The 22,834-nt window shown below is 38.9% G+C and overlaps 1 protein-coding gene across 15 annotated transcripts in view; it reads right to left on the minus strand.

The window, feature by feature from the left end:
* Positions 1 to 22,834, minus strand: part of CLASP1 (cytoplasmic linker associated protein 1) — a 268,343-nt gene that overhangs the window by 70,397 nt on the left and 175,112 nt on the right. For 8 of the 15 annotated variants that reach the window (XM_032353912.1, XM_032353910.1, XM_032353909.1 and 5 more), the window contains 4 exons: positions 15,202 to 15,306; positions 13,038 to 13,064; positions 11,084 to 11,251; positions 4,975 to 5,082 (listed from right to left, as the gene is read on the minus strand). In XM_032353912.1, coding sequence (XP_032209803.1) covers positions 4,975 to 5,082; positions 11,084 to 11,251; positions 13,038 to 13,064; positions 15,202 to 15,306 — 408 coding nt within the window. The remainder of the gene's footprint in view (positions 1 to 4,974; positions 5,083 to 11,083; positions 11,252 to 13,037; positions 13,065 to 15,201; positions 15,307 to 22,834) is intronic. The other 7 variants (XM_032353911.1, XM_032353920.1, XM_032353919.1 and 4 more) reach the window with 2 other exon arrangements.

Consider the following 22,834-nt stretch of genomic DNA (forward strand, 5'->3'; position numbering starts at 1 on the left):
CCTATTAACAGAAGCACAAACATTCAACAACTTAAAAAAATCAAAGCACGCTGGGGAAAACAAACATGAAGTGTGTACATGCCAAGTGCTAGCTGACACTGATGGAAACAAATGCTAAAATGGGTGTGAAACTGAAACATATGAAGAAGCCAAGGCATGCAGTTAGCACTTGTTCACCTGACTGCCCAACAGATTCAGCAGTGGAGAGGGCACTAGTGGACCTGGAATGACGTCGAGAGGCTGCAGGTAAAAGGAACGGCAACACCCACAGGATTAACACACAAGTACCCAAGACAGAAAATGCCATAGTCCAAAGGGGATGCACGGACTGCTCCCAATGAGGCCATGTTTTCTCATGAAAGGAAATGATGCTGGAGATGAATGGAGAGCAAGTGCCAATCCCCGAACTCTACGGCAGCCTGCTGGCTCTCGAGGGGCTAGCACACACACAGGCATGACAGGAGCACTCTCTGCAGTGCTCCTTAGATATCACCTGGGCTCAGACTCCAGGTTTATATTCACGCCACGAAGCCTCAATGAGCCGTTATGGAAATATGCAACATGAAGGACATCAGGAGTCACAAAGCACCGTCTATATACCGAGCGGCACAGCAGTAGAATGGACGGTTTACTCAGCTCACAGGACGCCTCATCAGTACGTGATGCATATGCAACCATGCACCAAAAACAAAAGCAGAGAAGGTCATCATGTTATCTGAACAGAAATAGAATGAAATCACGAGAAAGGGGCTCAACAGATGAAATTCTCTGTTCCCCCCAATTTTTGCTCTACTGTTCCATGAATATCCCAAATGTCAATGAACTTATTGTTTAACTGCTAGAAATTTGGTTGTAACAGGTTTAAGGAGTTTCCATGGCGAGGCAGTCACAGCACTCTAGTTATGAGCAACCGCCGTGTAATGCAGCTGGGGGCAAATCCCGGTTTGAATGCAACCAGCTGGAGGACCTGCGGCCAAGTCCTAAGTCTCTGTGTCTCAGCTTCCTCAACTGGAAATGGTGCTGAAAATGGTAGGTACCTCTTGGGAGCGGAGAGAGTTGCAAGAGATCAGACAAAGAGCACCTAAAGCAGTGCCGGGCACTGAACAAATGATGGGAGCAACAGTGGTGGTGCTGCTGGTGCTGGCAGTGGCAGGGATCGGTACCAGTAAACTCCCATTTATATGTCTATGTTAAATATTACTTTATTAGCAAATATTCATCATAAGCCCATTAATTCAGCAACCTGAGGAATTCTATGCTAAACTCCGTCCGCATATAGAACTACTTTCAGAAGAACTGTAAAATATAGCTTGGCTCAAAATATGAATTTATTGAGCAGGGTGCCATGCAAAGTATGGTTTTTCCTTACCTCCAGAAAAAAACCCAAAAGACTGTTGTGCTTATATTCATGACTCTGGAAAGAACAGGGTGGCTGTACCATAGAAAACCCACAAGGTTTCATAAAGCAATACCCAGCAGTGCTACTTTTCACACATGCTACTAGAGCGCAGTATCCTGTACACGTAAATACTTTCATTTTGTCATAAAATACCTGAACCTCAAACTCTTCAATATAAATTTTTTTTAAAGATTTTTATAAGGTAATCTCTATATCCAACATGGGGCTCAAACTCATGACCCTGAGATCAAGAGTCACATGTTCTACCACCAGCCAGGCACCCCTATAATTTTATTTTTTTAAGCTCAGGCCACTTTATGAATATGCACATATCTGTGGTTATCAGTGACATTAAACAGCAAAGGTAATCTGGTGGACAAGGACAAATTTTTACCAGCATGCAAAAGGAAAATTTCTAACTCCTCAAGATGCACAAAAATAACTGGCAATCTCTAAAACGGATATAAAATAATCAGTTTCCTGACATAAGGAAGTTGGCAAAACACGTTTTAAGACTGAAGCATACCATTTACGGTACAATATTATCAATACCATAGTAGTTTAAACTGAAAATAGCTTTTAAGCAATATTGATGGTTCCTTATAAAGTTGTCCTCTGGTTCTGTTTCAACAGACTATTCTACAGTAAACCGTCATGTAATGAGTCCTCTGTCATGTTCTCAAGTGAACACCCATCAGTGGAATCCAAGGTGGACCCATTTATGTCAAAGCCTGATTTACAGCAGAGCCCCTCCTTTCACTTGAAAGCTGTCACTGTAACCATACACATATTCATACCATGAAAATGGTCCAAAATAACTCTGTAATAAAAATGCAAACCTAATACCAATATATAATCACCAAAACATAATTATTTTCACACACCCCCCATTTCAAACTGAAGGCTAGCTATATAAATTGATCCAAAGGGACACTAACACAAAATCTCACTAATTTATAGAAGAGGTGGGAAACAATTACTAAAGTGAATGGGAAGAATGAGGAAACTTCACATTGTCTGAAGGGCACAGTGAGTTCCCTTGGGGACTGCCTTCGGGGACTCATCTATGAATTCCTAGGTCTTAACTCCAAACCTGGAAATCACAATTTAGAAACACTGCTGGACACTTTGTTTGTGCTTAAGCCTGGAGAGAGAGCATTTAATACATTTCAGAGGAACAAATGAAAGACACTAAATCATCAAAACTTTCAAATGAGGCAGGGGAGCAGCCAAGCTTTGAAGTCAAACTGGATTCAAACCTAGCTCTGCCATCTAGCTGCGTGACCTTGAGAAAGTGGCTTATTCTCCGTAAGACTCTGTTCTGTCATCCATAAACAAGGGTGACAGTAATACCTGTCCCAGAGGGTGAACAGGAGCCACAGGGGCTGCGCCTGCTCACAGTGGTGCCGGTATGCAGAAAAGCACTGCTCTTGTTCTCACTGGATACAAGTTTTATGGACAGACTGAACCCAAGGAGGCAAAGGGGGCATGGCATAAAAATTCAGCTGGGAAGTCGTTAACCATGACCCTGACCGCAGCAGAAGACATGTGCCAATGGTAGTTTGTTAGGAAGAGGAGACATCTGCATCCACATCTTCTGCCCTGGTAGGAACGACTGTACATTTCATCATTCTGGGTGTCATCAGGAAAGATCCGTACGCAGATCCATTTCGCCAAAGAAAGTGAAAATCAGACTAGATCACTCAAATACTCAGGGTTCTGTGAGGAGCTCAAGAATTCAGCACACCTTGCCTGGTCCACTGACCGTATGCTGGTCCACTGACCGCATGCTGGATTACAAAGGCTGCTTCCATGGACAATTCCATGGACAATAACGAAAATACCACTACATATATGAAATAAAAACCCGGAATTGCCTAAGAGACCAGATAACCAATAAATAGACTGAATCGTTCACTTATAGAACAGGTTGTTTAGAAGGTCAAATAGTCAGCAAGGATGCAGAGATATAGAACCTTAACTTAAAAGGAAAAATCACCAGTTCCTTTGGTGGGGAAAAAAACATCATGGCCGCCCCTGACTTGAGAATTCTTTTCTGATGCTTCAGATCACTGTGGAATAGCTGATGTGTACGAGCTGAGGTGCCCCACTCAGGATCTCATGATCATCAGGTAGACTATTCTCACTATGTCAAGGGACCCACCTGGCATGGTTTTCACTGCATACAGGATAACAGGTCATAAGGATGTCTATCTAGATTTTGATTATTGATGTCTATCTAGATTTTGATTATTGACACTGATGGGATAAAGGGATATTAGAAAGAAGTATACGACATTAGCAGCAGAGAGAGGCAACTATTAAAACTGTGTGTTTCTGATCTATCATCCACAGTGCCATTTTCATATCTGAAAGACCAGTTACATAACTGAAGTAGAAGTAACAGACTGCTGCAGAGCATAATTCCACAGAACAGCTTCAGGCCTAGGCCTAACATTCTAAAATGATTTCCACCTGCCATGCTTATCAAAATACACAGTTTTACAGCAATTAATATGGCAAAAAACTGAAACACAATTACTGGAGAATACACAGTATTTTTTTGTGAAAGTGTGTGTTTTTCCTAGAGATCTCTAGGAATTAATAATTTACTCTAAGAGGCATATGTCCATTTTAGACTATTCAAACTAAGAAGAAAAGGCAAACATGATATTCCATAAAAGAAACAGGTTTCCCAGTCGGTTTTTCTCAAATCCTAAAAACTGAAAATACAAATTCTCACTGTTTATACAGACTAAGGTTGGTGGATGAGCAGCCCCAAAGGGCACCTAGCTAGTGACCTGAGACACGGTACTAACACCACTTTATGGCAACCAAATACTGTAAATTTCTGTCCTGGGAGGGCATCAGGTCACAGCCTCGCAATAGCTTAGTGAGCCCAGGAAGAATGATAATATCTGATCAGTTAACAGTAAGCGTGGTAAAGTCGTGCATTGTGCTGCACACATAAGCAGTTTTTCAAAAAAGCTACTTTGGGCTTGCATTAGGAGGAAGCACTGAAATGACCCACTTAACAAAAAAAGCATAGCCAATACCTTCATCCATGCAGCTTTTTAATGTTATCACCCCTCAACTGAGCATATTTCATTTCGTAGACATTACTGCAATTTTATTTTTCTCCACCTTTGAACTGAATCATGTAGGGCCTGACCTCAGGTACAATTAAAAACAAATTGCCGAAATTCAATGGCAAAAGACACACTTTGGATTCGTTCTACTTTTAAGAAGCAATTCACTTTCACTGAGCATCTGCTTCTATTAGAAGTGACCACGCAGATGGGCTTGCCAGCCAGCCAAGTGGTCACAAATGGCAACAGCAGAGTGAAGTGGTGTTTTTTTCCTCCAATATATAAAAACTGGAAATGGCCAAACTTGAAGCATGCAGAAGGGGAAGGGGACAACAAAGGGTAACTAAGGAAGAGGAAAGAGAGAAGAAAGGATCACGAGGACAGTAGAGGAGGGAGAGCAGGTCATTCCACCTGGCAGTGTGTGGGAAAGCATTTGGAGCAGGGCAGGGAACTCTGCTCCGAGAGCCAGCGCCTTCGGGTACTCACCGAGTGGAGGAAAGCCCCGAGCGGGGCTCGTATCGCGGCTGCTCTCACAGCTGGTATTACGGCTGCACCCCTGACTCATGCTGGGTCGAGGGATACGGCTGCTCCGTGCTAGTGTGCAGCATGAGGGTTTCAGAGAAGGTGAAGAAGTTTAATGAAGACAGAGAAACTCACAAAACGTCAGTCACATTCTGTTAACGTAATCATGACATTGTCCGCGCTGGGGTTGGGGGCGGGGTGGTCATCATGATGGCTCTCCCTGCCGAGGACTCACTGATCGGCTTGCTGACAACTGTAAAGGGCCTGCATAAAAATTCGATTATGCTCAAGGTCTCAGAAAGCTGTGCATTTTTGTATGGAGGTGAAATAACACCTAAATGTAAGAAATGAAAAGAAAGCTTTCCAAAGAGCAAACTGGCACCAGGAAATCCAAGATCCAACTTTTTAAAGAAAATGATCAGTTTTTATGGCTTTAGCAAACTGGCTCGACAAGATGATAAAAGACTAAAGCCATTTTCATACACACTGTGTTAGATAATTTATTTTGGGTTAAAACAGAATAAAGGCCCTAGTCCCTGAACTCCATGAACTTACCTAGTTAAAAAAAAGAGGGTTCACTTCTCTCAGCCTGGGCTTCTTTAAAAGAGAAGTTCTAAGGACTGACACAGCTAGAAAACCTGCCTACTTCAAGCAAGCATCTAGATGCCTCAAACATACTTAACTATCTAAAACAATAGAGAATAGAGAGCTGGGACCACTACCTCTTTATTTACTGGTTCCAACATTTCATTCCTGCTTTTTCTGTGGGAATCCAAACAGATCTGCCCATGGTCCCTACTCGAGCATCTTCACTTACACAGCCTTAACCATGAGTCTATCCATGGTATGTGGACTGACAATTCCCAAAATTCATGTTAAAAGAGCCCTCTGCTGGGGCACCTGGGTGGCTCAGTGGGTTAAAGTCTCTGCCTTCGGCTCAGGTCATGATCCCAGGGTCCTGGGATCGAGGCCCACATCGGGCTCTCTGCTATGCGGGGAGCCTGCTTCCTCCTCTCTCTCTCTGTGTCTGCCTCTCTGCCTACTTGTGATCTCTGTCTGTCAAATAAATAAAAATATAAAAAAAAAACCTAGTTAAAAAAAAAAAAAAAAGAGCCCTCTGCTGACCTAAGGATGGCCAATTACCGTTGAATTATCCATGGGTAATTTTGTTATGCTAGTGTTAAAAAACACTGAGAAGACAGAGTCACATGAATAGTTTAAGGTCTAACATAACTTGGCCATAAAGCTCAGGGAAGACCATGATTCTTTTGTTTTCTACTTTAATCTGAAGGAACAAAGACATAGTACTGGCAAAATACTCAGAAAAGACTCTGCATACTGACTAGGCATAGCCACCTCCATAACAGCTGGTGGGACAATAAATATGTCCATCTTGCGTGGACCTACTCATTCTGGACCACATAGAAATGTCTTCCCTGAACATCCTGGAAAAAATACACTAGAGTCACTGATGTAAAACCAGCCATGTTTACTATAATACAGTGAGCGGAGCCTATCACTTCAGAGCCAACGTGGATTTACAGCATGACCAAACTGTAACAAAGAATGGCTTCCAAACCAGCATCACGGAACTCCTTGATGGAGAAGAATATGGAAGTGAAAATCCAAACCAACTTCCTCCTGTGGTCTCTGCTCAGTGCTAGGGTTACGTCAGACCCCACAGTTACATAAGAGATGTCCAAATGCTTAGGTCTGCACTAACAAGCAAGGAAAAAATCAAGTGGAGGAATGCAATGTGAGCAATCTGTCAAAACGAGGCTTTGCTTGGGATTGTCAGAGTAATTCCTAAATTTGCCTTCACTTGCCATGTGACATGGAGGCAATGGGTTTCTGCTCCCAACTAGCCATGATATTATAATCAGCAATTCTTGATAATAATTCTGAACAGCTCCTATGATGTGGGCAAATGCACAGGGGCTAAGTTAAAAAACCCTTTAAAAACTAGGGAGCATCCACTGACACCGATATATAAGAACGTACCTAGAACCTACCAAGTAATGTGGCCTATCCCTAGAGGATCAATACTACAGCTAATTTGTGAAATGACCACACTAACTCACTGGTCCAGCCATGCTGCCTCTCCTGTCTTAGCCTCCCCTTAGGAAGGTTCCAAGGAAGAGTCCCATCATTTAAATGAGAAGGGTACTGCAAGACGAGGTACACATGTGAGTACCTCTGAGTTCCTTGCTGAAAGGCAGACATGAAAATCTTACCTAATTTCACTACCCGCTCCGGAAAAAAAACAATGGGAAATAAAGACAGTCCTGGTAAGTGTTTCACACATGCACGTGCGTAAGTTGAGCATTTCCTAAAGTTCTTGCCTGATCCCTTCCAACTGTTACCCTGCTTCTACTCCCTTCCTTAAATAATACACATGCTACAGCAGTGGGGAATCTCTGCTCTCTCTCACTGAGCCTGCTTTGTGAAGACAAGAGCATGAAAAGGGATAAACGGACATGATCTGAAACAACAACATGCATAATTCTTCACAAGATTTACCCTCCTCAGTATTTCAGCCAGAGAAAGTGTATTCTCCCCTTCATGCCAACTAGCTTCCTTAACAAAGGCTAGGAGGAACATACATAGAATTCTGTTTACGGATTTGTAAACATCTGCCCACGGTTGCCCCACACCACGTTAAGGGACCTCTAGTGGTGACAGCAACTGTTCAAATGCTGGGTAATTTAAAACATGAGAAGGGTAATGGCCACTTCTAATAGCACTTCCAAAGACCACTCCTCAAGGGGGATCTTAAGTACATCAATCTATGATTTTTATAAAGACTAATGAATTAGATGGTCAAAGCTAAAAAAAAAATATATCAAATCAGACTCTTTATGTATTTTCAAAACTGACTGTTCTCAATGAGAATATATAATGTGAAGGCGTAACAGAGGAGGAAGAGATGATGAAGACGTGCTTGCTGTTTGAACTTTCTGAAAACCGTATTCTTCAGGGATTCTGAAGTCGTGTGCTTACAGGAAAGGCTGCGAAGCCTTCAAAACCCATCTGATTGGCTTTCACTTCTTGAGAGACACTCTACTTTTACAGTGTTTTGGGGGTAAACCCGACGTTTGCCTTTTTAGAAAGGATGGATCCTAAACCAGAACTCACATCAAAAGCAAAAGTACAAGAGGAATAAGGAGCACCACCATGAAACGTGTCTAAAGTCTGGACATCTCCATGTTGTGGTCTGGCACACAGTAGTCTAATTTAACAGGAGACACGGATTACCCTTAATTTTTGCTTCTTTCAAAATATTTTAACCAGAAAATCTGAAAACATCTTAAATGCATATCCACAGGATGTAAGCTGCCCAAAATAAAAATATTTTTAAACCCTTTCTAAGAGATGAGTGGAAGAACGAAACTAAAGGCAACCTTCCAAAATGTAACTGCTATAGACAGTAGCTATTCACAGGACTTTAGTATTCACCAAAAACAGAATAAAACCCTCAAATGACACAATTCACAATCTATTCTGTGTGGTTGAACGGTTTATGAAGGAATAAACTGCCAAGAAAAAAAGAGAGTAGCAGGGTTCTATTTTGTTTCTTGGTTATTCAGCAGGAATTCTATCCTGTTTTGCTTAAGAAACCTTAAATGTTAAAGAAGAGGAGCTCTGGTGTCATTTTTATCACAGATGAGGCATAGCTGAACCAAATATAATTTGCGGAATTAATTCTCAGTGCAAATTCCAAGCCTAGCTTAGCAACGATTAAAACTATTAATTGGTTTGGGACAAAAGAAAATATTCTTAAAAGACACTTTACCCAAAAAAAAAAAAAAGACACTTTACCCTTTTCCGAATATTTATATTTAAAGTCGCTATATACTGAACCAAATGTTCATAGACACGCAGGCATATACCAGTATCTACTAAATGATCACAACAAGGGGCAATCTACTGCTGGAGACACTGTGCACCAGTCACCCCATAAAATGGAATCTCTTAGCAGTACTGTAGGAAAAAGCAGAAAGATGCACTGGATTCATTTATCTACCTTTGTAGCTGCGTGTATTCTCACTGTGCAGAAATTTAAATAAAATATCTTCTTTAAACAGAATTGTATATATGACCTCAAAGCTTTACACATAACTAATCCCCTCTTAATAAGCACCAAAGAAATAACTTTATCTAAAATACTGTCTCAAATAAGAATTCTCTAGAAGAGAATAGGTTCCTATTTAGTTCTTACTGATGGATGGTGTTTCACAGGACCTTGTAAAGGCTTAGTACATGCTATCTTTTCAACCATCCACAACACAAACTTCCTAGCTAAAACCATGGAATACCAGGTCCTAGAATTATGTTAGGCAACCTAGGGCAGTTCCACTCCCAATGTCAAGAAAAAGGTAAAAAAGGCAACTTTAATAATATAAAAAGTCAAATCCCTCAAAATAAAGTATTTTTAAAAGTATGATACTAATCTGGATTGCTAAAATATATCTTATACACATAGCTAACTACCAAAAAGGGACAGCCAAAACCTCACAACTAAATATGAAATCAAATGCATTTTCCAGACGAAACTAGATCCAAACATACATATGTTACATCCTCAAATCTGAAATTTAGATATTCTAGTCATGCCACTTTCCCTGGTATATCCACATAACTTGTTATTGCTGGATCCAAGTAACTTGTCAGCTCAGGGACCATGCTATGTAATGCCAACAGAAAGCTGGGATCATGTAGAAATTTCTCACTTGCTTTGGAAATGTTAGTCAAACCAACTCCTATCCACTCTACTTCTTAAATATGTCCCCCCTCCCCGACTTCTCAGAGCTCAGGTGGCCTTCAAGGACTTTTATAAGCAGTGCCCTCCCAGTCCCACTGCCCTGACAAACTCCCACCTAACCCTGACAAACTTCCTTTGCTGTAGCTAAATGAATTACTGTGGTTCCCAGAGCCCATTATGCTCCCTCCACTGTTTCTGAGCACATTCCTCTGTGCCCTGGAACACCTTTCTCCTTTTCTCCCTGCCTTGCCTAATCCTGCCTTACACATCATCAAAAATGGACCTCTTCTGGCAAGGCTCTCCTCTCCCAGTCCTTCCAGATTTCTCTCTTGGGAAGAATGTATGGTGTAGGCCAGGGCCCCAAGACACTCCTTTCCTATGGTCCCAGAGCACTGTGTAACAGTATCTGTCATACTATCTTACATTTCCATCCCTTAGACCGCAAGCTCTTTGAAAATCAGAAGCTATTAACTGTTTTGTCTTCTGATCCTAAGGCTTAATAAAGTGCCTGTGCATCACAGGAAACAACAGTAAAGCTGTTGATGAGATAAATGAGAAAGAAAAGCCAACAAGACTTATATAGTTGTACTCTGATTTCACATTAATAGATTTTTACCCTTAGGAAACAGTAAAGGTATAAGAAAGAGTACGAACATAGATTTCTTATATTACAAAAGATACCTTTTATATTAAAAAGATTATATATAAATTAGATTTGAAGAGAGTAAGCTGCTGAGAGTAATTCAGGTAATCCTACATGCTGTCACAACGAAACTAAACACTATAACACAAAAATATTATATATTTGGTTTTCATTTGTTTCTAGTTTTCATGTTTGAAGTATCTATACACATTCTTTGACCGTTAAGTTCCACCAATTAGGTTAGAGAAGTTCCAAATCAAAATATACGTGGACCCTACAAATTGCTTTTGCAAGCATATACAGATTAATGGCTACTTAGTGCTAGTGCATGAAAGAGGAAAGGCAACACTGCTCCTAATTGTGAAGAAGACAATCCCGCCCATTCCCCCAGTTCTAACATTTTAAGTGGCTCTAAAACACAAAAGCCATGGTGACATAATTCTTTTCCATCAGTCTGAATGGTGAGGCCCATGTATTTTTCAGTGGTAATTCAAACCTGAACATGCCATAATCTGTAAAAAACACAAATCAGAGTGTCTTTTTAACAAAGGCAAAGTGACATCCTCAGTTCAAAAACAGATCTCTATTTCCAACATTAGACAAAGTCATTACAATAAAAATTATGACCAAGTTGGGAATGATGTTTTGAGGTCTTCGAGAATCCTTACCTAATCCTATTCGGTTTGGACTTGTTTCTCGGCTACATCCCTGACTCCTGGGAATCTTGCTTCGTTTTTCTGAAGAGGGGGTCACAGGTGGGCCTCTTGAGGAACCCCCAGCAAGGCCACCATAACCACTTCCCAACAATTTCCCTGGGGAACTTGACCGGCTGCCAGCTAAAAATGAAATAAAACAAAACTGAAGAATGGCTGTATATCAGGGAATAAACTATAAGAATTTCAGAAGTCAGTAAGCACATTCATTTGGCTGAAATACTTTTACATTAAAATGGCTTTATTGTTGATAGTAGTACTGTTTTCTTTAAAATAGAGCATAAGAAAACATCAAATATAAAAGAATGTTCAAACAAAGAATTATTACAGGTAGAATTCTACAAAAATGAGAGTAAAATTTCTGATTCAAAGAGCAGGCTGAGTACAAACAGCTCCCTGTTCCACAGCAAATTTCTACAAATAATCACAAAGGTGTTTATTGTTTTATATTTTTATTCTTTAAGAGTTGATATGTGAAATATTTTAAGTGTAACCACTGGAAAAAGAGAATTCTAACGGAAGTTTCTTAAACATTAGTGGAAGAAAACAGATCTAAAAACATCCCATTAATTTAACAAATGGAAGAAAAGGAGGCAAGAAGATAACTAGAAACATGGTAAATAAAAATCACAAAATAAAATGGTAGGAATAAACTCAAACAAAATAAAATAGTAGGAATAAACTCAAACATAACCATAATAAATGTGGCTGGATTAAATTCATCTATTACAAGATTCTTGGATTGGCTTTTAAAAAAATGAAATTCAACTGAATGTTGTTTATAAGAAATAAACAACATACCTAATAGAAAACAATAAAACAGAATGAAACAGCACTAAACAAAGGACAAAGGATATCTCTTATTAATAAAAGAATCACTGTCAATGAAGACATAATAACAACCATGAACCTTTACGTTCCAAGTAACAGAGCCTTGAAATATAAAACATAAAATTGATAAAAATATAGGGAGATATTCAGAAGGCCATAATTATTAAGACACTTCTAAGAAAAATAACAACTAATGAAACAAATAACTAACATACCTCTCTGAAATTGACAAAGCAGTCAAAATTATACAGATATGTATAAACACACATCCCACATACACACATGTACAACAGAAGAAATTCTTTTCACTTTTCCACATATATTACAAAAACCAACTGTGTACTAATCTTCAAAGGAAATCTCAGAAATCTACAAAAGTATAAAATTATATAGGCCACATGCCCTGAGATGTATACAAGAGAATTAGAAATTAAAAACAAATCATATAGTCAGTAATTTTTATAATTGACTAAGTGGCTGGATAGCTATATAACCATTACTCATGAGACATTTTTTCTTAAAGAAAACAGCAAAATTTTAAAGATCACATCAATACACCAAAATGGCAGTCATCTACTTAGACCACTCTCCTGAAGTAGAGAAGGCAACAAAATTCTCAAACATAAAATGCATGTTATTATGTACCAAAATAGAATGAATAAGGGATACAAACCCTTAAAATAACACTTAACCTGGAAATACACACACACCTTCGTCATTCAAATGAATCATTAAGGTAACCACTCACAAGAATTAGGACTTTATAATGACAGCTACAATTCAAAATGAAATTCATTATAAAAATCAGTGGTACACATCACCATGAAAAAGAACCGGTCTCAGGATTTATTAATCTTGCCCATAAACTTTGGGCACCCAAATGAACTATTAAGCTGTGTAAAAGGAGAAAAGAAATCCATTCCAAACTCTAGAATTTGGACATACAGAAAAAATGCAGAAAGATTAACTAAGCTCAAAATAAACACAGAAATTAATATTGTGCAAGGAACATGGGACATGGTGGGGGAGAACGCAAAAAAAAAAAAAAAAAAAAAAGGCAAGAAAAGAAATGGCTTACCACCAGCAGGATTAGCAGATCTGGATCCTTGATTATGAGAGCAGACCAAAGACAGGCAAAAAGTGGATTAAAAGACAATAGCACAATACAGAAGGTCAGCATGCAACACAACACAAATGTCTTTGTTCACAAACACATTAGCAAAATAGCTTTTTCTTCTAGGTCTTTTTCCTCCTAGTCTACTTTTGTACTTATGCTTATCAGAGTCATATCATACTCTATCAGCCTTTATTTCAGGTCTGTTCACGAAACGCTTAGGAACCTGCAATGTGCCAGGCCTGGGGCCAGGTGGAGGAGATGCAGAGAGGACAAGTGTTTTGGCCTCCAGCGCTCATCTCTTCTCTAGTTCTGAGCAAGCGGAGAGAAGTGACTGCATCCTACTCATTCATGCACCTCTACCACCTTAACTAGAACTTTGCACAGAGCAAGCGCGATAAACATCATGAATTTAAAGAAACTGCTACTAAGTAGTTTCACCTGAATGTCGTATGCAAAATCCTCAAACATTTAAATATATTAATCTCCACATATTTGAATCCTCAAACATTTAAAATATGCTGTTAAGGGCCCTAAATCCAATGTTAATGAAATCTACTTAATATTATACCAGGACTACAAATGCTAGTGTATCTATCTACATTTGTAAAACATAAAAATATGCTCATTTTTACTTCCTATTAAAATCATTTTTTTAACACTTAATTTATATGCCTAAGTTTGAGGTCCAGTCTTGATTGTTTGCTGGTGCTGTCTCAGACCTTCCTATGAGTGGAATTTAGCGAGTAAAGTGAAACTGAAGACTTTTAAAGTGGAGCCCCAAGCCTGGGTGCAGGATTTCTACAGGCCTGAAGGGATAATGCTCCTTGCCCTCACCCCCACTACAGAAGCCAGTAGTCTTCACCACCTCAGACGCAGAGGAGCCAGACTAGTGGCAAGAATGCCTGCAGAGGCCAATGCCAGTGAATAGCAGACAGAAAAAAATGTAAAGTACTGTTCAATCCTCCCTCTCCAAGAAAGGAACTAACATGGTACAGCTAAAATCTAGACATTTTTAAATTAAACCTAATTTTAACATACTAACCCATATTTTGAGTTTTGAACATTTTTGTCAAGACTTTCTGTGCAAGAAGACCTGACTCAAATATATGAGGTCATGACAGAACGTTCTCTCCATCTGTGACTCCAGGCATCACTAGGGTTCAATAGAATAACCAAAGCCAAAGCAAATTCACCGGCGTCACACCTTCTTTTCAGAAAGGCATTACACTTGTTTAACGTGTGGTCTAGAGTTACCAGAGGGACAGGGGAGAGTATCTGAATTCACAAGGAGCTGAGAAAGGCAATCTAAAAACTAAGGCAAACCTAAGGTTTGGCCACAGACTCTCTACGTGAGCCAGACAGCTCCCGGAGCCACAAAGGAGGTGGACACACAGGGGCTGGAGAGCGACCCTGTGCAGCTCTCAGGGAAGGGGAGCCTTCCCCAACCATATGCACATGGACACCCAGCTCTATGCACACAGAGGGAGTGGGGGACTCAAAGGCACGTGTGGCTGGGAGGTGAGACACCAGGGTGCTCCTAAGAGCGATGTGAACACACCCCTTCCATCTGTGGCTGCTTTCATGGCCGATGCTAACAAGCCAAGTGACTCGACATGTACAGACAAGCAGTAATGGAAGCGAGAGCAGTGGGGCAAAGCAGGAGCCCACACTGGCAGGAAGAAGAGAGCAGGCTGCAAATGTTAGAACACAGGGTTAATGGGGAGAGCTTTTAATGGATTTGCTTATTACCACTGAAAGAGAACTCCACATTAAAATAATCCCCAGGTACTGCTCTTAAATTACAGCAGAGGGAGTCCTTATCAACAGTAAAATGGGTCACAGCCCAGGTAGGTCTCAATTTGAGATGCTTGAGGAAAGGGAGAGAAGCCACATTTTAATATTTAATGCTTAATAATACAAAATTTAAATCCTGGCCAGGAGACAAAAGCACCCTGGAACAGTCCATGCTGTAAGCTTACCCACAAACATCAAGACTATTCACGGCAGCTTAGAGCTACACAAGTGCTTCTCCCCTGAAGTACTGAAAATACTACCAATTCGTCAACCGTAGAGTGGGCTGCTGAACAAAACTGAGATAACAGACAGTATAAAATACACTTCTTACGCTGGGACTGTGAAACCACTTTGGCGCGACTGCGGCCTCGATTGTCAGGTGTGGTGGCGACATTGGTGGCGCTCCCGGAGCTCTGCCGTCTCGTGCGGATCCGACCTGGAAGATGCAGCAAAAACGGGGTTTCCATCATGTTTTTAGTAGGTGTGACCGACTCCAGAGAACCACCCACACCATGAACAAGCGGCATTGAATGGGTCACCCGCTGGGGCGTGGGTCTTCCTCGTGGGCCGTCCTGACCCATTTCCCTGTGTGCATACGCATGTGCATCTTGTCCACGCACCCAAGTTCTACAGCTAGGTTAGCAACTTCTGAGAGTCATGAACCTGGAAGGTGCTTCTGTTACAAAGGTTCTAGCATATTATATTTTCTGATGAGGAGGTGATATCTATTAGAGGATTTTTTTTCACATTAAACTCTCTTTTTTTTATTACCTATAAATCTGTCAAATTTCCAAAGGCAGAAAATATTAGCTATCACCTTATGAAAAATACTACAGAAAAAAAGAGTAAATACAAAACAAAGCAAAATAAAATAAAATAAAACAAAACAAAACAAAAAACCAAAAAACCAAACCCTTAAATCAGCAATCAACAAAAGCTAGAGCACCCTGGAAAATAAATGTGTTTTGATATGCAGCACTAAACTTCTATTTTAAAGCATGTATGCCAACAAGTTCCTAAGCTGCAAAAGATGAAGACAGAATCAGTATTATAAGAGTAGCAAGAGAAACAGCAACCTAAAAATAATGCAATGTCACAGGCGTTTAAAGAATTTGCCATTGTAAGTAAAGCAATCTGTTAACTCCCATTATTAAGCCATGAAACCACAAAACAAAAGTGAACTCAGAAATGCAAAATCATTGATAACCAGACTAGTATAGTTAGAGATTAAACTTTTTAAAATTCGGGGCTTCTTTGGTTTTGGGTGGGCACAAAATGTCTCTCCTGCTATACTTCAGTCAGAACAATCTGATAGGGAAAACACAAACCAACGGAACTCACACTGGCAACTTAACATTGCTCAAAACCACTTCTACCTCATCATTTAAGAGAGCTTACAGAAAAAGAATACAGTTAAACAAATCCTAAAGCTTGAAAAAGGTTCAAGAAAGGGAGGTAAGGAGCAATGAAAGTATTGCATTAAGAAAAAAAAATTAAAGCTAGAAAGAATCAATAACTTTTAATCACAGCTGAAGTAAAGACTCACAAATTCTAGAATCTATACGAAGAGCTACATGTATGGTACTATACTAAGAGCTGTATATGTGTGAACTTGGAATCCTCCTAAGAACATATAATTATTCTCATATTACAGATGAGAAGAGGAGAAATGGGAGGGGGGATTCATTAATTTGTCCAAGGCCACATCACTGGTTTAGCTACCTGTGCCTGCCTGCCTGGCCATTTTATATTCTTAAGGAAGTCACCAAGTTAAATTAAGGCAGTCACCAAGGCAAAGTGAACATGAAAAGCCAACTGAATCTCACTCCCTATTTTAAATTTACTGCAAAACATTTCGGTCACAAAAAGGAATTTTAAATGAACATCCATACCCATTCAGCTTAAAAAATAAAAATCTTTGCTAATGTCCCTGTACCTCCTACTTTCTCCCAACATTTAGTAACCTGATCCTAAACCCAGTGTTCATTATCCCCTTGCATTTCTTTAAACTTTTAATATCGTTGTATAACCATGAAACAGATGGCCTTATTTTATATATTTTAAGTGCTTTTAGTTATACCATAGGGTATATATTTTTCCAAAACTTACTGTTATGCTCAACATTTTTTTTTTGTGAGCTTACGGAAATTATTTTTCTGCAGGAGGTAAAGGAGAGATCTGTTTCATTTTTTCCATAAGACTACCAATGTCCAAATACATTCTCTTAATCCCTTTCTTACTGATCTACAAAGCCATCTTTTGTCATTTACCAAGTACTTAAATACATATATAGGCTTCTCAATTGTCTAGTCTATCCTATTGGTCCACGTGTCCACACTGGTACAACATCAAAATGTTGTGATAAGCTTAAAAAGAAAAAATCTTGCTAACTGGAAATCAACCCACTTTTTCTTAAAGCCTTTGCTCTTTTCCACATGCATCTAAAGATTCAGTTTAAAAAGACCTGTTGAAATCTTAACTGGCATTATATGGACTGCAGGTTAACCTGAAGGATGGCGGGGGGAATAAGACAGCTTTATGATATTGATCTTTCCATGTTTTTTCCTTCATTTATCTCACTTTCTTTAATGTCTTACAATAAAGCTTTATCTTTCCTAAAAGCCTTACTCAATTCTTACAGATTTATTCAAAGGTGCCTTATTTTTATGACGCACTATATTTTCTAACTTCTTGAGAAACGTGAGTGTAATTAATCTTTATATTTTGATCTTAATTCTGGGAACCTTGCTACACTTTTGTTAATTTTACTAACTTGTATGTAGATTATCTGCAGTTATGTAAATAGAATACCATCTACAAACAAGACTTCAGTTTTTTCCCTTTGAACTCCACCCTTTCATTTCTCTGCCTTTATCCCACTGTCTCAGACATGTAGTCCACACCTATACAGGTAGGATTTGCTACTCTGAGTCACATTAAGCAAAAAATTCTGGAATTTCACAAAAACTAGGATATTTCAACAGACTAAGAGAACTCCTTTATTATTCCTAATTGCTAATAATTTGCCAAAATGTTGAATTTTTTGATGCTTTCTCTGCATCTTCTGAGATAAGAGGATTCTTCTCTTAGATGCGCTGAGCTCCATCTGGAAGTTTCTAAGCTATTAAACCTGAGATAAGGGGCACCCGGGTGGCTCAGTCACTTAAGCACCTGCATTTGGCTTGGGTCATGATCCCAGGGTCCTAGGATTGAGACCTGCATGGGGCTCCATACTCTTCTCCCTCCACTGAGTCTGCTTCTCCCTCTCCCTGCCACTCCCCCTGCCTGTATGCTCATTCTCTCTGTCCAAAAAAAAAAAAAAAAAAAATTTAATAAAATCTTTAAAAGCAAAAACAAAAAACCTGAAATAAACTCCTATGCTCATAATATGCACACTCACAATGTCTCAACCGTACTTCCTCTGGTTTAGTTTTAAGGCTATGCCAGCTCCATTAATGAGGAAAATATTCCCACTTTATCTTCTTGGAGTTGATGGAAGACTGGGATTATCCAATTCCTCATAAGACTGTATTTCTTAATCCTGTCTAGTGAATGTTTAATTCCTATTTCACTAACTTGTACTCCTATCTTTATTATTTCTTTCCTACTCTCCTTTGGGTTTATTCTGTTATTTTTCTAACAAATTGCAAACAACCTCCTATTTCTCTTCTAATATAAACTCAAGGCTATGAATTTCCCTCTAAGAACTGCTTTTGCTTCATTCCATGAGGACTGATATGTAGTTCAACATAATGTGTTGCTTTAAAAAAATACGTATTTCTAGGTCTCGTTTGTTTGTGTTTTGCTTTGGAAAAATAAGCTGGATCTGTATTTCGTACTTTACAACAAGAAAAACAGCAAATGAACCTAAGATTAAAATGTAAAACACAAAACCATAAAAGTTCTAAAAGAAAACATAGGAGAAATCCTTTGTAACTTACAATGGAAAAGTCCATTCTAGCTATGACAAAATTAAAGCCATCAGAAAATTAAGAAGTCTCCTTAATTTTTTGCAAAACCTCAGTATGACAAGAATAAAACTATGAACAAGTTAAGGAAAAGGACAAATTAGGAAAAATTATTTGCAATTCAAATCACAAAGGGCTAATTTCCTTAACATATAAAAGTTTTCTAGGAATCAATAAGAAGTCCACCAACCAGCCTGTGCTGATAAATGTTTAACAACTGGCAGTGGGGGAGGGTTCCTACCAATCAGTGTTTTCCAGTTTCTCTGGTGTAAATATTCCCCACCATGGCCAGTTTCAGGCTACTAACATGAAATCAACCAGATTCCAAATGTCCAAAAATTTAACAAATGGCTGTCATGAAAAAGCTCAAGACAGCTCCAGCACACCACTGCTGCAAACCAATAAAGAATGGACAAAAGCTAGGAAAAGACAGTTAACAGACAATAGAAATAGCTCTTGAGCATATGAGATATTGTTCGGCCTCACTCAGTAAGAAAATTAAAATGATATTAAGAATGCCATTTATCGATCACATATCAGAGTGGCAAAAATCCAAGAATATGCTGATAGTCTAGTGTGTAGGAAAAGAGGCACTGTCATTGGTGCTGGGAGTGGAAATTAGTACAGCCTCTATAAAAAGTTATTTGGCAATATCTACCACAATTAAAAATGCATGCACTTTTTAATCCAGCAATTCCACTTTAGTTTATGCAACCGATATACTTGCACCCATACAAAATGATAGTATATAAGAGGTTATATTCATGGCAGCATTGTTTATAATAACAAAACTCTGCAAATAATCCCAGTGTCTATTCCACATAGTGGAATGCCATACAGTGATAATCAAGAATGAGGATGCCCTCTCTAACCTAATATGGAAGTATCTTACGATATGTTAAGTAAAAATCACCAAAATGCAGAATGGTATGTATAAATATGCTTTTAGGTTTTAAGAATGGGAGAAAATGTGATTTTTATATTGCTTTTATATGCCAAGAAACTCTTGATAGAAAAGAAACTAAAAGTTGTTAGACTGGTATGGAAGGAAAAGAAGTGGTAACTACGCAAATGAAGAGATAAGATTGTGTACCTCCTACTATCTTTGAGCTTTGAACTACATGAATGCTTTACATACTCAGAAATTTATATATACATATGTATATTTTTCAGACACATGAAAGTTCTTAGTTTATTAATCCTCTCATAAAAAATCTGCACAATCCCCACAGTCACCACAAAATCTTTACTCCTTCTGTTGTCCCATCTCCAGCTCACTTCTTTTTGCCAGCACCAACAATGGTTTTTAGAATCCCTGACTTTCTTCATTCTGTTCTTGCATTCCTTTCATTGTTTTTTTGATGACTTTTTTCTTCTCATATAGGACACATCTTGCAAATCTGTGTCTGGCTTCATTTTTCTTTGCATATTCCAAGGAATCATAAATCATGTGAAAGCCCACTGTCTTGCCACAACCAAAATGGGTTCTGATTCCAAATACAAAGATGACATCTGATGTGGTCTGACACATTTTTGACTAGTTTTCCCCAAATTTCTGTCTTAGGTACCATTGCCTTTCTGGGATGAAGAACATCAGTGACCTTCTGTTCCACTGAAATAGTTGGTCGGTCATGGAACTTCCTGGTCTGGACAGTTACTATGTCATTCATGACGGTGACTGAGCCTCAAACAGCCAGGGAGGAAAAGAGCTAGAAGTTTATATTTTTGTAGATCACTCACTACAAAGGTGAATTTGCAAATGCTTTTCAGTGTACTTTGAGGCTATTTTTCTTTTTTTTAAAGATTTTATTTACCCATTTGACAGAGATCACAAGTAGGCAGAGAGGCTGGCAGGGAGAGAGGAGGAAGCAGGTTCCCTGCGGAGCAAAGAGCCCGATGTGAGGTCTCGATCCCAGGACCTCTGGGATCAGAGGCTTTAACCCAGGCGCCCCAGACGCTATTTTTATCAAAATCATTAAAATTCAGTATAATTACATCTTTGTGATCTACTCATTTTTATTATATAGCAATACTCTTTGTCTCGAAGTAAAGGTTTTTCCTTATTTTTTGTTATTACTAGATTTTTTTAGATTTTTAAAAATTTATTTAGAGAGAGAGAGAGAATGAGAGATCATGAGAGGGGGGTCAGAGGGAGAAGCAGACTCCCTGCTGAGCAAGGAGCCTGATGTAGGACTCAATCCTGGGACTCCAGGATCATGACCTGAGCCAAAGACAGTCACCTAACCAACTGAGCCACCCAGGAGCCCCAGTAACAGATTTTCAACAGCTTCCTTTTACTTTGCAGCTCTTATCCTTTGTCTTTTATTCTATCTGCAGCCTTATCTTTTAAAAGGCTTGTCCCTTTAAATTTCACATAGCTGGATCTTTAAAAATAATCAAGTCTAACAATCTATTTTAACTGCAAAGTTTAGCTCATGTGAGCTTATTTTTACCATCTTATATCACACTTGTCTTTTCATTTTCCTTTTAGCCTCTTCTGTTTCCTTCTTTTGTCTTACTTTTTCAAGGTTATGCTTTACTATCTTTTAAGGTCTCATAAATTAAAATAACATTATTAAAAACACAGCTTCGGTGAAATCATACTTTTGGGGAAACGGGAGTTTGAAAACCTCTTATTTTTTGTATGTGTTTGAACTTTATTTTTTTTATTATGTTATGTTAGTCACCATACAGTACTTCATTAGTTTTTGATGTAGTGTTCCAATTTATTATTTGCAGAGAACATTCAGCACTCTTCCCATGTGCCCTCTTTAATACCCCTCTCTTTTTAAACTGAACTTTTCATTTTGAGATAACTATAGATTCTGATGCATCTATAAGATGGAAGAGGCTGCTAAGAGGGAGCCTGTGCACTCTTTACCCAGATTCCCTGTATGATAGCATCTTTAAAAACTGCAGTGCAAAATGAGCAGCAGGACATGGATGGTGATATGCTCCATCTATCTTACCCAGAGAGATTTCCCCAGTTTTATTTGTACGTAAACTCTAGCTTTCCTTTGTGGGTAGTCGCTTTGTCTTTCTGGCTGCTTTAATACGTTCTTTTTCAGTCTGTGGTATTCTGCCATTTCACCATTTGTCTGTCTTGCTTGGGATTTGCTGGGTTATTGGAGTTTGTGGGTTCGAGTCTTCGATTAATTCTGGAGAATTCCCAGCCATCACCTCTTCAAATACTGTCTGCCCCATTCTATCTTTGTTAAATGTCTGCACCACCTTCCACATAACTTTGTATCTGTCATATTTCAACTCTACCCTTCGCACTGTACTCTGGACAGTACTTTCCTGTCTTGAATTCATGAATTCTCTTATGCTACAATGATACTGCTGCTCAATTTACCCACTGAGTTCATTTTAATAGTTTGCTGTATTTTCATTTCTAGAAGATCCATTTATTCTTCAAAATCTACCTGGTCATTCTTTATAGTCTCTTATTCCTTTGCTGGTCTTCCCAAAATTTCTTTTTATTTCTTTAAATATTAAGACAATGAAATGATTCCTTTTCTTGGAACTTTATAGAAATTCTTTAAGATCCAAACTGAAGTTGTATTCTTCCAACGAGGATTTATGTTGGCTTCTGCTAGCATCTTGTGGACATAAGCAATCCACAACCACTTTAATATGATTTATCTATTTGGGTTTTCAGACCACAAAGTGTAAATTCTGATCCAAAAACTACATAAAAGTGCAATTTATGGTTGCAAATTCTGAGGGAAGATTATTGCCCCCCTCTACCCAGTATCAAGGTTGAGAAATGGGCAAAAATTCCCTCCTAGTTTAGTGGACTTAACTTTCTGTTCCTCAGTCATGATCAGGTCTTGGGTAGGCTCCACTTTACCTCTTGTCCTTCATAACCTGCATACCCATCAAAGGAAATGCCCAACATCATCTCAGACATTCAGACAAAAATCTCAGGCTGCAAACCACATTTCCCCCCTCTTGCTAGGGTTCCTGTTTCTGCTTAGGTCGGGAGATGTGTAG

The sequence above is a fragment of the Mustela erminea genome, chromosome 8 (assembly GCF_009829155.1).
Source record: "Mustela erminea isolate mMusErm1 chromosome 8, mMusErm1.Pri, whole genome shotgun sequence".
Classification (NCBI taxonomy): Eukaryota; Metazoa; Chordata; class Mammalia; order Carnivora; family Mustelidae; genus Mustela; species Mustela erminea.